Here is a 16,159-nt window from a genome sequence, read left to right on the forward strand (position 1 = left end):
CTGAAATTAAACGAGGGAGAGAGAAGGGCATTGACCCAGAGACCAAACTAAAATTATGGATTCAGACCACTTTTGTTTATTTATTTATATATTAAATTAGAAAGTTTTATATGTTAGAGGAAATTCCATTATTGAAACAAAAATATGTATTCTCAGTGGGAATTTCAAATTCGACAACTACTTTTTTTTTTAACATTACTACTTTTAAAAATTTATTTTATTGAAAATTATTTCCACAAAAAAATTAACCTTTTATCTGTAAAAACGAAATAAAAGTGATCATTAGCAATTCAATGTCAAAAATTATTTTTTTCGACTCAGTCGACATAAAAATTTGAGAATAATCGATACAGTTTATAATATTAATTTAATTAAACTAAAAACAAAAGAAAATTTCTTATATTGTGGTTTGGTAACATATGGTTAAAGCTTATTTAGAAGAAAAAAAAAAAAAAAAAAAAANTAGTTTGGCACTTTACATGGGTCAGAAACCTTTGTCCATGTATATTGTATGCAAATTTTACAAACAAAAAGGAAGAAAAAGTGATACAAGTGGGTTCTGAATTTTGATTCGTATTAAGGTTTGACCACAATGAATACATTATACATACCACTTGTTACTTTGTTAGTGGACGAAATGGCAAAAGAGAGATTCACTGTTTTGCGTGTCTCTCTCTCTCTCTCTCTAATTTGGCAATTTGACACTAAAACAAAGTTGAATGAAACAATTTTTTTTTTGCAATAATAATGGTCTTTTGCCTTGTACCATACCGTTGACATTTTTGGCTTAATTTTATCCACCCACAAATGTAGGCTCTCTGTTTTGACTCTTTGACGCAGTCCACTAGCCATATCTGCCCAAGTTTACGGGAGCACAAGAATATTTAAGATAAAAAAAAAAAAAAATCAAATCTTTAGGCCCAAATGAACTCTTACAAACTTTATGCAATGTAGAGACAAAATCAAACGCATGACCATCTTTATAACAAAGACATATTCACACTGTAAAGCCAACGACACTCATGTTGATCTTGAGAACAAAATGGTTGAATATCATCTTTGTATAAGAACAAAATCTGGCGTGTATAGTTTGTGATAAGAGGTTCATTGAAAAAACAATATATCTACGTAGTATACCTGTATATGGGACTGAACCACCTAACACATATACTCCAAGTAGACGGACAAGTTTTCTTCACTCTACGGGCATAACAAATGTCCATACACATGTACGAGTACGACCATATATACCACGCTTCAATATTGGTTTTCATGTGTAACGATCTTCTTTACCTGAAGTTTAAAGATATTGACTACTACCAATTCTCTTCCATAATACGTACTGAAAAAAAAATTGGGTGATAAAAACTGTCTAAGCAGGCTTATCTCTTCCAAATACAATAATGTGCTTAGAAGTGTGCCAAATATATATATTTTAAAAAAAAATAAGAGATAAAATGTATGACATATCCAAAAAAGATGATACGAAATAGTTAGAATGATTCATGTTAATAGTAGTGGATTAAAAAATTTAATGACTTTTTCTATCTAAAGATTTTCATATTTTCTAATGTTTTTTTTTTTAATCTAATGTTAAATTATATTTAAAGAAAAATATACTGTTTTACAACTTGTGGAACATTTTTTGAAAAATTAACTTAGCTGAAGACCATACACTTAGTCAACCGCTCTTACACCTATAGTCTAGCATGTAGCCATAGTTGAAATGCTTCATCATAACACCGATCCCCCAACAGAACAACAGCAAGGATCTGATCCTTATCTTGGCGATCTATCCACTCAATGAGGCGTGCAGGAGTGTTTGGTTTATTGCCATGACGCTGACCATTACGTTCCCTCCATATTGTGTAAATCACAGCCTGGAAGACGTACCTGCTGAGAAACCCAATCACCAGAGGGAGTTGAGAGTTGGATAAGTGGTTCAGGATAGTAGACCAATCAGTGGAGTAGCTTGCTTGCAACAACTCTTTGGCAAGAGTTTCCCACACAGTAGAGACAAAATCACAAGCAAAGAAGAGATGGTCTCGGGTCTCTAGAGCGAGTTGACATAGCACACAGGTCCCTGCCGTATTCCCATTCCATGCAACCATGCGAGCACCAGTCGAAAGTCTATCCAGAGCAGCCAACCCCACGCAGAAAGAGTACTTTGGTGTGGCATGGCGAAACCATATTTCCCTATGCCATGCCACCATGGTAGCCGTAACACGTATGTGATTCCAAGTATCTCGAGTGAAGAACTTTGGTCGGTACACATCATTTTTTCCTCTCCATAGAACCCGATCCTCACATTGTTTTCGCTGTTGCCACTGCAAAACCAAAGCATTCTCAATAGCATTGAAGTGATCGGCCATGTGATGTCTGCAACGTCGTGCCCACGCCTCGGCAACAGAGCTGCTCCAACTGATCCCCATATCCAGAACCCCTCGATCACCCACGACTTCCGACAACGTACCCATGTTCGACCAGCGATCAAACCAAAAAGAGGCAAGTTCACCATTTCCAGCTTCAACCTTACAAAAAGTTTGGGCCACCGCACGACACTTGAGGAGCTTAGTCCAGATCCACGAACCTACGGTTGTTGAAGTTTTCACTGACCAAAAAGAAGCCTGTTTTAATAAGTTCGCATGTACCCATCTCACCCAAAAAGAGACTTGTTTTTTTTCAGGTCTCTTAAAGCTAAAGATAATGTTTGTGTTCTTAAAGTACTAATAAAACATTTTGTAAGATGTGTTTTGAGAGAACTCGACATAAATTATATATATTTACTGAGTAGTGTTTTAATTGTAGGGATCAAAATTTTACACGAATTTGTGATATAGTACACACATCTCTAAAATCACCATGCAATTCACTTAGGTAGACTTAGACACATTGTTCTCCAAGCATGGTGGTTCACAGAAAAAATCATATGAGTTGAGAAATATAGGTTACCAAGTCCCAATGTAAGCCAAGAAACTCGAACAGCATTATTTTTCTTGTTCTTTGTGGGAGTAGTCGAGTAGTTATGTTGGTGCAATAAAAATCCTTAATTAATCCTAACATAGACGATGAAATTGAAACGGTAGAAACTTAATGATTTTGTTTTAAACTTTTAGAGAAAGAAAAACAATTTAAAAGGAGAAAAACTCAGATACAATTTTACATTCTACTAGGTTATTACCCGCGCTACGCCGCGGGTTGTTTTTAGATATTTTTTTTTGTATAATATTTTTGTTTTGTATTTTTTGAAATCAAAATTTAATATAAATTGTTTGGAATTAGAATTTACTATTAAGTTATTTAGAATTTTATATAATCTTCTCAAGTGTATGCACTGCCTATTCAAAGTCTATTTCCATAATATAAATATTAATGTAAAACATTACCAAACAGCAACAACAAACATAAATTTACAAAGCGATATATAATACCAATGTACCTCAAATACTTTATGAGCAGTCTTGCAAATAATTAATATTTGTTAGTACATCTGCTGTTTTTTGGATCCATGAATAAAGAGTACGCATTTAGATCATCTCCATTGGTGGTATTTAGATGGAGATGGCAAAGTTGCTTAACCATAAAAGGAAATAATTATATGCAAATGTGAGTTAAATAATGGTCGATGCTTTACAGAACGATTTTTAGAACCGTTTAGGACCCTGTACGTGTCACTTTCTGATTGGGTGAGGGAAACATAATTTTTTTTTTTGCACTCTCTTTCTATTTGGCGAAGAGTGAACTCAAAACCATCGGATGATCAAATCGTACTCCACTGGCAGCATCGGTTCATCAAATCCGTCGTTATCAAGTTCGGTGCTCTCATGGTCACCGTCGATGAACGCCTCATCAAATTTCAAATTTGGGACACCGTACGCTTATGCTCTCTCTTTCTCTCTCTCGTCCTTTATCCTTTCTTCGTCTAATTAGGTCCACTTAAGAACTTAATCACGTTTTTATCGATTAGGATTGTTTTTGAGCCTTTTTGACCTAAGCTAGATTTTGATTATTATGAAGATTAATTGTCATGATCAGTAACAATTTTTCTCATTCTTTATAGAAACAATGCCTTACTATAATTTGCTAACAAGTAACAATTATATTTTTAAAATCGTTGCCAGAGACTCAAAGTTGGGTTTATTGATTAAGTTTCATCATAGGCTTCTTATTGAAATAGAAGCTGAGTTCACATGTCTCCTTGTTTCTCGTCAATAGTCTTTGATTCGTTTTTTTCACTCAGCTGTATGACTTGTTAATCTTTTCCGTTGGATGATGTATGGGCTGGACTTGTTTTATGTCTTTTTTTTGGTGCCTTCTGGTTTTAGTTTGCTATGATACGTTTATGATTTAACCAATTGTATGATGTTTAGGCTGGATAAGAGTCTTTTAGATCCATCACCAGATCATATTAAAGAGGAGCAGCTGGAGCTTTACTGGTTTATGACATCACCAGGTTAGTATTTCCTTGCAACAGTATATGATCAGCTCCAATTTTCTGAATTCCTCCATCAGCAAAGGTTTTGGCAAGTTATTGGTTCTTTATTTCGTGAACTAATAAATTTAGAACTGCTGTTAAGGTTTTGGAAATTGGTACTTTCATCATAAATACAGGTTCTGGGAATTTACGTTTGATCTTGCATAAAGTTTTGGCTATATGATTGATACTGGCAATGCTCTTTTGGGAGTTTGTTAAGTTAACCATACATCTTAGCATTGTACTTAAAATGATCTTCTTACTCTGTTTTTTTTTTCTGGAATTTTTTACAAGTATGAACGATATATATGAGAAGGATTGCAAGAGTTTTATCATGTGTTGATCTTTCTGCCCTCAAAGCTCAAAAGTCTGGTTCTTTTGGTTGCAGGAGAGAGACATTTAACCATCTGGCAAGTTGGTTGGAGGATGCTCGGCAACATGCAAATCCTAATATGAGTATTATGCTAATTGGGAACAAATGCGATCTTGCTCACAAGAGAGCTGTTAGCAAATAGGAAGGAGAACAGTTTGCCAAGGAACACGGCCTGCTATTCTTAGAAGCATCTGCATTTAACCATCTGTGTTACAATGTGATCTAATTCCCTTAATCTCTCTGGATTTTGCAGTCATCGGGCATTAAGGTTGGCTACATGCGTACTCAAGGTGCAGCAGGAGGCAGGGATGGTGCAATTTCTCAGGGAGGTGGCTGTTGTGGTTAAAAAGTCCTTAGGACACATATCTGCTATAATCTGGTGATCCAGAAACTACTATTGTTTTTATACCATAGTGTCTTGAGCAATCTTCATTCCATTCTCGGTGTATAATGTCATAGCCCCCTCTATAAGTGTATGTACAAGCAAAAAGAAATATATTGACATCTTTAGCATATACAGGTCGCATAGATATGTTGAACCAAGTATCTTTAGCATATACAGATCGCATAGAATCATAATTCTGTTTGCCTACTGGATCAATTGATAAATTATTATACTATTTCCAAAATAAAATTTTTAAATTTGAGCTGCGAGAGTTTCTCGGTTGCGGCGGCCATGGATAAATTTTCTGATGAGAGATATACAACCAAAAAAAAAAACAAAGATTCATCTTAAGAAAATGAACACTCTCTATTTCATATAAAACTACGACGATGAAGCAGAAGAAATCCAGGAGAAGATAAAACACTCTCTCCTTCGGTTCTCTTCTATTTAGTCCACATAGGAATAAAATCAGTGAGCTGTATTAATGTTATAATTTGATAGGGTAGAGATTTTTACTGAGGTGTCAACACCTGCTTCAATATTAAGGCTGAGGTGTCATGCTCTGGAGAGAATCACCTTCTTCTTTTATTGTATTGATTCAAAAAAAAAACTCAGATACAATTTTACATTCAATTCAAAAAAACTCCGGTACCCTGCCATCTCCTCAATTAGTGACTTGATGGAATGGTGGAGAGTTCACATTTTTTTTTCATATATATGAAATCACATTCAATTTCAAACTCGTTTATAAACACTATATATATGGACATGTACAAACATTAATTGTTAATATGGTTTGTTCATGTAAATGCAGTTAGTGTAGAATCTACTAATATATCCACTAGGAAAGTAACATATTAAGAATATATATGTATGTAGAGAAAATGTTTTTTTTTTTTTTTTTTTNTTGAATTTATTATTAATGGGCCATCCCTAAATGGCTTATGCGTGCAGTTACAAAAATGACAACAGTTACAAAACGGAAAATTTCTCCGGCGAACAGAAACAGAGAATCAAGGTTGGTTCCGGGCGGTTAAACGGAGGCAAAGGATCAGACCTACTAATACCGAAGAAAACAAGCTCCACAGTTTTGTGACTTCGACGCCGGATCCAGTTCTTTGGCCGGAGTTTTCGGATCCTATCGCAGAACCATATCCAAACGACGATTCAAACCCATCACAAAGCTTTCGGAATAGGCCAATCTTTCGACTCTCCGCCACCCAATGAACATCGACTCCCCTATCTAGCAAATCGACGTACTCGGGCCCAAGCCCTTGGACTCCGAATCTGTGCAACCGGAAAAACTTTCCTGAGGCAAACTGACTTCAATCCGGTCCGGTGGATACTAAACATGGACGCTAGAGAGAGGAGGTGGCTCAAACAACCTCTCAACAACCAGAACCCATGCAAGCCATCTAAGATCCAAAAGGATCTACCGTTAACCACCTAAACTCTCACCGGGAAACCCACCTATCCGCATGCGCCTTCCGCCGCTGTCGCAACCACTAATCCAGACGGTTGAGCCGTGAAAGGCTTCTCTGCATCTCCTATGGCGACTTCAAACCNCGTCTTCAAACCAGGAGGAACCATATCCGAAACCTTTTGACCGCCGAGACAAGGCCACAACCGCAGCGCATGCCGGAGAAACCACACCACTCCGGTGAAGGAGAAAAAAGCTTACCTCTCTCATGTTGCATCTTGAAACTCGGTCCTTCAATGAAGCGCAGCCCCTCCTTACTTGACAAACAACCACAAACCAACCGCAAAGCACCGCCTCGACTGGAGTGAGAGACAGCTATTTCGATGCAGAAACATCAAACCAGCACCGGAGATCCTTAAGAAATCTCCAGACCCTCACTTCTCCTCCAAGCCAACGAACCCACCAGTGAAGCAAATCGACACACGCAGTCGCGAAACCCAGATATGCCAGATTCAGCCCCAAAATCGACGCCCTCCTCAAGCCTCTTCATCAGGTTATCACCAGCGACCACCACCATCCGCTACTTCGCTTCACGCGCCGAGAACTAGAAAGGAAGAAAAAAGAGAGTCCTCTCCGGCGCTGGAATGGCAACCGGAGAGGCAAGCGGCGCAGATCTAGGTTTTGGTTTTAGAGAGAAGGGAGAGAAAAAATTAGAGAGAAAAAAAGAATTCTCTTTTCTTTTTCAATTGTGTATCTTATGTTTAATAGTTACCAATATGTAGAGATAATGTTGTTCTCTTGTTTTTTTTTAATAATAAAGAAACATAATGTTCAAATATGGATAAGGGAATTTGGCACTAATAACCCAAAAAAAAACTATAATTCACTCTATGACCACTCTAACCATCCATCTCTTATATTCTCTGTATTTTGTATATAATGTCCAAATTAACCCTTGTATATGACTAACAGTTACAATGTTTTTCACTCTCACTTGATGGCTGCATAACAAAAAGTGAAGCAACGAAAACTGAACATGACAACCTCTATATTGATTATTATATAATTATATATTAACTATATTATGCATTAATTCTCTTGTAACTAAATATATATACTATTGCATAAATAATTTGACTACAGCTTATTAGAATTTTGTTCCTTTGGTCATATCTGATTTGTTATTATTGGAGAAACATAATACAGATAAAAATTATAATATAGAAAATAATATATCATGTATATAATAAAGGTATTTTTAATAAGAGAAATTTATTAATAATGCCATGAACAGTAGTAATATTTATTGCCAATGCCACTTTGATATTCCCTTCTCTCAAATGCCATAGGACCCACTTCAATCTATTAAAAATGACAAAAATACCCTTTATGTTCTTTCTTTTCTTTTCTCTCTCAATCTCTCATCTTTTTCTCTCGATCTCTCATCTTCTCCCCTCTTTCTTTCTCTCATCTTCTCCCCTCTTTCTTTCTTTAACAACAAATAAATCACCACATCAGAGAAATCTCGGAACTTGATTGTAATAGTGGAGACCAAACCAGTGAAGAAACGTTTGTGAATCGAGGCTTGATTTTTCATCTCTCTTATCTTCAATACTCATCTTCTTCCATCTCTCTATCTGGAAACCTTCATATATTCTTTGAGTTTCTTCTGTTTGTTCCATTCTCTCTATAACATTAATGGACAAAATCAATGGACCAGATCCGGTATACCAGAATTGATGGACCAGATGTGGGGACTAAATATGCCCATTTCTTGTTTTTAAACTTGTTGTTCACTCAATTTTCACAAGTCTTATTGTCCATCATGCAGTTCTTCAAATCAATCGGCGGACGACACTGATATATCTTTCTAGATGGACAAGACTGATGAATTCCCCGATAGACAACACTGATGAACCCTCTGATGGACAAGATTGATTAATTTCCTGGTGGACAACACTGATGAACTTCCCGAAAACAACAATTGATTTTGATGAACTCCACGATGGACAAGAGCAATAATCGGTGGACAACACTGACGAATTCCTCAAGGACAACAATCGAAGAACAACACTAATAAACTCTCCGGTGGACATCATTGATGAATTCCTAGATGAATTCTCATAAGACAACAGTCAATAGACAATACTGAACGCATCGATGGACAAAATTGATTGACATCAATTTGTATATTTCTTTTTTATTATATTTTGATTCAGATTTCATTCAAGGATAAAATCGTCTTTTTATCAATGTCATAAAACTAAAAAATGGCAGTTTCAAAAAGAAAAACTAGAAAGTGGCATTTGTCATGAGTTTTGTTTTGAAAGTGGTATTTTTGATAAAGTTCTCTTTTAATAACATTCAAGTGGATAATTTAGGTCTGTTATATATATTAATTTTTTAGTATAGTAATTTTTTATTTGGTGTACGTTTAACTTTTTTTAGTATAGTAATTTTTTATTTAGTATAGTAATTTTTTTAGTATAGTAATTTTTTATTTGGTGTACGTGTAATTTTTTATTTGACAGTTTGGATTCTCTATGTTGTATCCTTTAGGGTATAATTTTCTTTTTGCATGTTTTATTGGTCACCACTATTACTACTACTACTACTACTTTCATTGACATCACCACTGGCTATCGCAAATGCTAGCGCCTTACCACCATCATCGTTACGAACACCATTATTACTACTACCGTTATTATGATTTTATCATCACCGCCCAAACCACTACTACCATGCTTTATTTCATACTATTTCATTTAATTATACTATTTTTTTTACGAACGTTTAACTTGATAATTTGAGTTTCCTATGTTATATTTCTTAGGGTATAATTTTTTTTCCATGCAATTCACTCGGCAGTCATTGGCCACCCCTATTACCAATACTTCCATACTATTTTATTTTGTTCTATACTATTTTATTTGTAATTTCTGTATACAGTAATTTTTCTTTATAATAAGTTTACGTCAGTTTTCCAAAATTCAAATAATCATGATATATGTAGAAAAAGAGTGAGATTTTTAGAAGATTTATAAAAAAACTAAATTTATTTGCTGTAAAGAAAAAACAAAAATACAAACCAAAGGGGGTAAAAGTAAAAAAAAATCATAAAACAATTATATAATTTCTCTCTCCTCACTCTCACGTTAACCTCACTGGTTTGTAGTTATGTGTGTATGTCACATGAGAGTAGTTTGGTAAAATCACATTACTCTTTGGTCAGTCACTTAATTTCTCCAATTAACATGCTATATTCTTCATTTCAATTGTGATTTTGGTCAACTACCTAATTCACCCTATGGATAAATAGTGTTTTGACAAAAAAAAAAAAATAAACACATGAACGAGGAATCAGTTTTGGATACCACATAATTCTTCTAAAATGGGTTTCGCGTATTTTAGTTCGAACCGAGTTCGTATGGTGCAACGACGATCGAATCAACCCAACATACCATATTACCATATGTAACGCTAGTCCATACATCCAGTGCCGTGCTCACACTTATGGAGGCCTAGGGCAAATTTTTTTTTTGAATTTTGAATATTTAGTAAATTATTTTAATATTAAATAAAAATAAAATGTTAATAACTAAACCATGAAAATTAAAATTAAAATCATTTTTTTAAATCACAATGTTCTATAGTAATTATCCACATGTACTACTTTTAATAATTCTTTGTTTAAATACTGTTTTTTACTTATGTTGCTATATATTAGTAAGGAATTTATTTTCAAAATAAGAAAATCTCAATAAAACTTAAAGTATTTTTTAAAATATACAATTTCTAATGAAAAGTTTCCATTATTAAAAACACATTATATTAAGTTAATTAAATATAAACTTACTTTTTCTATAAAATGTGGCCTAAAATTTTAGTATTTTTTTGGTGGCTTGGAGCATTTGCCCTTCTTGCCCAAGGGTAAGCACGGCTCTGCATACATCATCTAAGTCGACATGCAAGTATGCAACGACGAGTACTCACATGTTCTATACCGTGCATGCATGATGATAGATAGCACTTAAAGCATACAAATTCATTTACGTTCGTATGGTTTACCACCTTGAGAAATGGACCCTAACAATTTGATCATAAACTACATAGTCTACATTTATTAGATTACTATAAAAAAGTACATAGTCTACATTTATGAGATTACTATAAAAAACACCCAACAAATCGTGACTTGTATATACTCCTCAAAACTTGGAAATAACAGAAAAAAATTGGAGAAAGATGCGGAGGTCCAATTGTGAGAGAGAAGAAGAGACCAACACAGATGAGAAGAACACCTTCCCTTCCACCATCGCTATTTTATTAGCCTATCTTATTACGCCACGTGTTATCTCTCCCTAACTGAAAATATTCTCTCATTTCCCTCTTAAACCGTAAAACAACACTTTTTTTTTTTCNTTTTTTTTCATTTTTGATCTCTCTCCCCCTCTCTCTTGTTCTTCTTCTTCATCTTCTTCCTCTCGTCACTTTTTTTTTTTTAATAATTTCTCTCTGTGTTGTGTTCATGCCCGACGCGAAATTGAGCCACCTCGTCTCTGCTTCAGGTGAAATCGTCGTTGCTATTTCTCCGCTTTTTTGTTAATCTCCATGTTTATCCTTCGATTGCACTTACGATTCGTTTTTTTAATTTTAATCTTCAGGGAAGGGGATCTAGAAGCTCTTCGCATCTAAACGTGAGTTCGTTCTTCCGTTCGTTTTTTTTTGACGCGCGATGCTGAACATCGAGTCGATTCAGCTTCCGTGAGATTTTTGTTTTTGGAAATGAGATGTGAAACATTGAATCGATGTTCGCATGAGCGCCTGATTTTGATTTTTTTTGTGCCTGTGTTCGTCGTCGTTACTGATTTTAAGGTCCTTTTGTTTGTTCCGTACGATTTCCGATTTGAGTTTCCGTGAAATTGTTTATCGGAATTTTGATATCTCGCTTCCCGTGTTCGTCTTCTTCTGGATTTCAATTTCGTCGCTCGAGCTCCGTCGTTGGTTCAATTAAATCCTTCGTATCTGTTTGTTGTTTATTGAGAATCTCGGTATCATTTGTGATTCAATGTTTCTTAACAGGGAGAGAGATGGCGCAGAGTAGTACATCTCATGACTCTGGCCCACAGGGGCTTATGAGGCGGCCATCTCGTAGTGCTGCCACAACAGTGTCGATTGAAGTTTTTGATCATGAGGTGGTTCCGGCCTCCCTTGGTACCATTGCACCTATTCTACGTGTTGCTGCAGAGATTGAACATGAGCGCCCCCGTGTTGCCTATCTCTGTATGATTTTTGCGTCTCCTTATTTGTTTTGCTTCTAGGATAAAGCTGAACTGCTTCAATTTATGTCGCTGATCACTTTAATTTCCATGTGCTCGTGTGAAGGTCGATTTTATGCATTCGAGAAAGCTCATAGGTTGGATGCAAGCTCTAGTGGAAGAGGTGTGAGGCAGTTCAAGACACTTCTCTTTCAAAGATTAGAAAGGGTAATCATCTCTTACTATTCCGTTTTTTTTTTTCTCACACAGTAAATAGCAATTCATAAGAGCCTTTAAATCAGGCGTTTAATCATCTAAACCCCCACACATAGATAGCCAGTGTTAGTATGATCCCATCTGTAGTTTTCTTGATGTTCTGTGTAGTAGTTTTCACAAAGGATGTTTTCAATTCCAGTTTAAAAGGTCATCATCTCAGACCTTCACCTTATGATACAATCTGCTACTAGACAAGTCTCTTTACTCACAAGATTTACTTTTCAAATTACTCCTAAACTGGGGCTCCAGAGTTGCATATGTTTTACACTTTGAGAATATCCATTTGAAATGATACGGATAATGACATTTTCTTCTAGCATGAGTAGATATAGTAACAATTTTTTATGACGCAGGACAATGCTTCAAGTCTTGCTTCTAGGGTGAAGAAAACTGATGGGCGGGAAGTTGAGAGCTTCTATCAACAATATTATGAGCACTATGTCAGGGCACTTGATGAAGGAGATCAAGCAGACAGGTAAAGATACAATCCTGTGTTTTCCAAACTTGTCATGTGTGGGGCTTTGCAGAGAAATAAAATAATGCTCTTTTTCTGACGGATTTTCTGAACCATCATCTTGCAGAGCTCAGCTTGGTAAAGCATACCAGACAGCCGGAGTGCTCTTTGAAGTGCTCATGGCAGTTAACAAGAGCGAGAAAGTTGAAGCAGTAGCTCCTGAGGTTTGTGTCCAAATTAAATTTCTTCAAAGCTATCATGACAGCTATAAAAGATTCCTTAATGATTAGCTAACCAAGATGGGAGTTTAAAACTTTCCATATGTGTTTCTGAGTAGATCATTGCAGCTGCTAGAGATGTCCAAGAAAAAAATGAAATTTATGCACCGTACAACATTCTTCCACTGGATTCTGCTGGGGCTTCACAGTCCGTTATGCAGCTTGAGGAGGTATATACAATTTGAATTATTCTTCCCATTGTTAATTCTAATGGCCGCTAAATTTTGATATCTGCCTTCTTATACCTCTAACGCTGGTTGATGACTAGGTCAAAGCCGCTGTAGCTGCCTTGGGGAACACTCGCGGATTGAACTGGCCATCTGGATTTGAGCAGCACCGAAAGAAAACCGGAAATCTGGATCTTCTTGACTGGTTAAGAGCTATGTTCGGATTTCAGGCAAGTCGGTGATCTGAAAAGAGTGACAAGAAGATATGATGTATTGATGTTAAAGGCATAAAACACTGAGACATATTTCTTACTTTCTTTATCTCTTTGATTTTCACAGAGAGACAATGTCAGAAATCAGAGGGAACATTTGGTTTGTTTACTTGCTGATAATCACATAAGGTTGACTCCTAAGCCAGAACCTCTAAACAAGGTACTCTTGATAGTTCCACCCTTTCACCTATAGAGCATTTTGGCATGTGCTTTGAGAGCCAACGACACTATAGGAGTGAGTAGAGTGGGTAATTAAGAGCTTTGGGTACAGTTTGATTAAAGTTCATCGACCTTGTGAACAACACCATAGACCTGGTTTATTCATTTATCAAGAAGTTTGTTATCCAGGGCCCTTAAACAGAATTACCCTAAGCAGATAGAAAAACAAAGCATTATCCCAATATTTCTTCAATTCAGTATCTCTATAGTATTCATCTACTGAACACTTTTCATTTATTTCAACTAACTAATCTGTATACGCAGCTCGATGACAGAGCCGTTGATGCCGTAATGACAAAGCTCTTTAAGAACTACAAGAACTGGTGCAAATTTTTAGGACGTAAACACAGTTTAAGGTAGCTGGCAAAATTTTGTTTTCTAAATGGCTTGGATGGGAAATGTTTTCAATTGATTGATGTTCATACGCTAATCAAAATTCACTCTATTTTTTATGCAAAGGCTTCCTCAAGCTGCTCAAGATATACAACAGAGGAAGATACTATATATGGGCTTGTATCTTCTCATCTGGGGTGAAGCTGCAAATATTCGCTTCATGCCAGAGTGCTTGTGCTATATTTTCCACAATGTCAGTAACTTTTTCAGATTCTCTTCATTTACTTTTTTCCCCCATTTTTTCCTTTTTTTTTTGACGTAAAAAAACAACTATATCTCTTGGTTATGCTCAGATGGCTTATGAACTCCATGGTCTCTTGGCTGGAAATGTCAGCATCGTTACTGGAGAAAATATTAAGCCTTCTTACGGTGGAGATGATGAGGCATTTCTACGGAAGGTCATTACACCAATCTACCGTGTAGTTCAAAAGGTACATGTTTGAATGAATAGTCATTTTAAGAATCCTGACATTGTATACACGGTAGCTAACTTTTTATGAACTAGGAAGCAAATAAGAATGCGAATGGAAAGGCTGCTCACTCAGATTGGTCCAACTATGATGATCTGAACGAATATTTTTGGTATTTTTGACCTCAAGTCTGTAAATTTGAACGTTTGGTTGGTGAGGACACCTTTTATATATAATTTGTGCATTACTGTTATATAGGAGTCCTGATTGCTTCTCTCTGGGCTGGCCAATGCGTGATGATGGAGATCTTTTCAAATCAACCCGTGATATGACACAGGTAGTCTCTTGTAGTTTTCCTTAGCTGCTTCTCTTCCCCCCGTTGATTTTAATCAGCATTTTTCGAATTTAACTTAATTGATAGGGAAAAAAGGGATCAATAAGAAAAGGGGGAAGGACAGGCAAATCAAATTTCACTGAAACTCGAACATTTTGGCACATATATCATAGTTTTGACAGACTGTGGACATTCTATCTATTAGCACTCCAGGTAAGCAATCTGGCCAAGCTATAGTAAAGTTTCTCATAACATGAACTACTGAAAATGACATTTCTACTTTTCAATACAGGCAATGATCATTCTTGCATTTGAACGAGTAGAACTGAGGGAAATCTTACGGAAGGATATTTTATATTCTCTCTCCAGTATCTTTATTACCGCAGCTTTTCTACGCTTCCTTCAAAGTATGTCACGTCAACGCTGTAATTTTTTATAGTTTATATGGATTTTCTTGTGCTCATCATTTGGTTATGTTTCCTGAAAATAAAGGTTATCTTGATTTTTTGCTTCCATGCTAGGTGTCCTGGACGTTATCTTAAACTTTCCAGGTTTCCACAGGTGGAAATTTACCGATGTTTTGAGAAATATTCTCAAGATCATTGTCAGTCTCGCTTGGTGTGTTGTGTTACCCCTATGCTATGCCCAGTCTGTCTCTTTTGCTCCTGGCCAGCTGAAACAATGGCTATCATTTCTTCCACAAGTTAAAGGCGTTCCTCCGCTTTATATCATGGCTGTAGCATTGTACTTGCTTCCAAATGTACTGGCAGCTATCATGTTCATTTTTCCAATGCTTCGACGCTGGATCGAGAATTCAGACTGGCATATATTTAGATTGCTCTTGTGGTGGTCACAGGTATGAAGGCTGGATTTTATTCTTTCCCTGTCTTCTAGTCCTGCATGATAATTCCATTCCCAGTCTATTTAGTCAGAAAAACCCTTAGGCATGTTAACAGACCTCTGAATCTGTTAGTTGAGATTATCTGCAACTGAGGATCAATATTCTTGTATTGCTGGTTAGTTATATGTATATGCAAGTCGAGAGGAAAGTTTGCATGTTTATTGGCTATATCGATGATTAAATAAGTTTTTGATTATGGATTATGCTCAGGGGGATATCTTACATGTTGTTTGGATACCCATTTACTGATGTGCATGTCCTATGTTTTCCTTTCCAGCCAAGAATTTATGTTGGAAGAGGGATGCATGAAAGTCAAATTGCACTCATAAAGTGAGTTTATGGAGTCAAACAACTTCTACTGAAAAATTGATCGCATATAATGAAATTTATATCATTGTTCTGCTTATACAATTGTTTTTGCTAATATGTTTCTTGAAATTTCCAGGTATACGATTTTCTGGCTGTTGCTTTTCTGTTGCAAATTTGCATTCAGTTACTTTCTACAGGTTTGAAACTGCATAACAGTTATGTGATGTGACCTAATG

At 36.0% G+C, this 16,159-nt stretch overlaps 1 protein-coding gene and 1 long non-coding RNA gene across 3 annotated transcripts in view; both read left to right on the forward strand.

The window, feature by feature from the left end:
* On the forward strand, positions 3,771-5,426 carry LOC104747284. Of its 2 annotated transcripts, none has more exons than XR_761120.2 (3): positions 3,771-3,872; positions 4,371-4,453; positions 4,863-5,426. It is a non-coding gene; the product is annotated as an uncharacterized LOC104747284 (long non-coding RNA). The 2 variants fall into 2 exon arrangements; XR_761121.2 differs by lacking the exon at positions 3,771-3,872 and adding an exon at positions 4,131-4,274.
* Positions 11,103-16,159, forward strand: part of LOC104747285 (callose synthase 5-like) — a 9,169-nt gene continuing 4,112 nt past the window's right edge. Inside the window, exons 1-19 of the mRNA XM_019236784.1 lie at positions 11,103-11,220; positions 11,317-11,349; positions 11,735-11,935; positions 12,038-12,138; positions 12,540-12,661; positions 12,768-12,864; positions 12,978-13,088; positions 13,187-13,315; positions 13,425-13,517; positions 13,841-13,932; positions 14,036-14,162; positions 14,263-14,400; positions 14,475-14,551; positions 14,638-14,716; positions 14,801-14,926; positions 15,006-15,120; positions 15,235-15,569; positions 15,892-15,944; positions 16,060-16,120. Of these exons, the coding sequence (XP_019092329.1) occupies positions 11,743-11,935; positions 12,038-12,138; positions 12,540-12,661; positions 12,768-12,864; positions 12,978-13,088; positions 13,187-13,315; positions 13,425-13,517; positions 13,841-13,932; positions 14,036-14,162; positions 14,263-14,400; positions 14,475-14,551; positions 14,638-14,716; positions 14,801-14,926; positions 15,006-15,120; positions 15,235-15,569; positions 15,892-15,944; positions 16,060-16,120 (2,049 nt within the window). The 5' untranslated portion in view covers positions 11,103-11,220; positions 11,317-11,349; positions 11,735-11,742. The remainder of the gene's footprint in view (positions 11,221-11,316; positions 11,350-11,734; positions 11,936-12,037; positions 12,139-12,539; positions 12,662-12,767; positions 12,865-12,977; positions 13,089-13,186; positions 13,316-13,424; positions 13,518-13,840; positions 13,933-14,035; positions 14,163-14,262; positions 14,401-14,474; positions 14,552-14,637; positions 14,717-14,800; positions 14,927-15,005; positions 15,121-15,234; positions 15,570-15,891; positions 15,945-16,059; positions 16,121-16,159) is intronic.

This window comes from Camelina sativa, chromosome 15 (assembly GCF_000633955.1).
Source record: "Camelina sativa cultivar DH55 chromosome 15, Cs, whole genome shotgun sequence".
Classification (NCBI taxonomy): domain Eukaryota; kingdom Viridiplantae; phylum Streptophyta; class Magnoliopsida; order Brassicales; family Brassicaceae; genus Camelina; species Camelina sativa.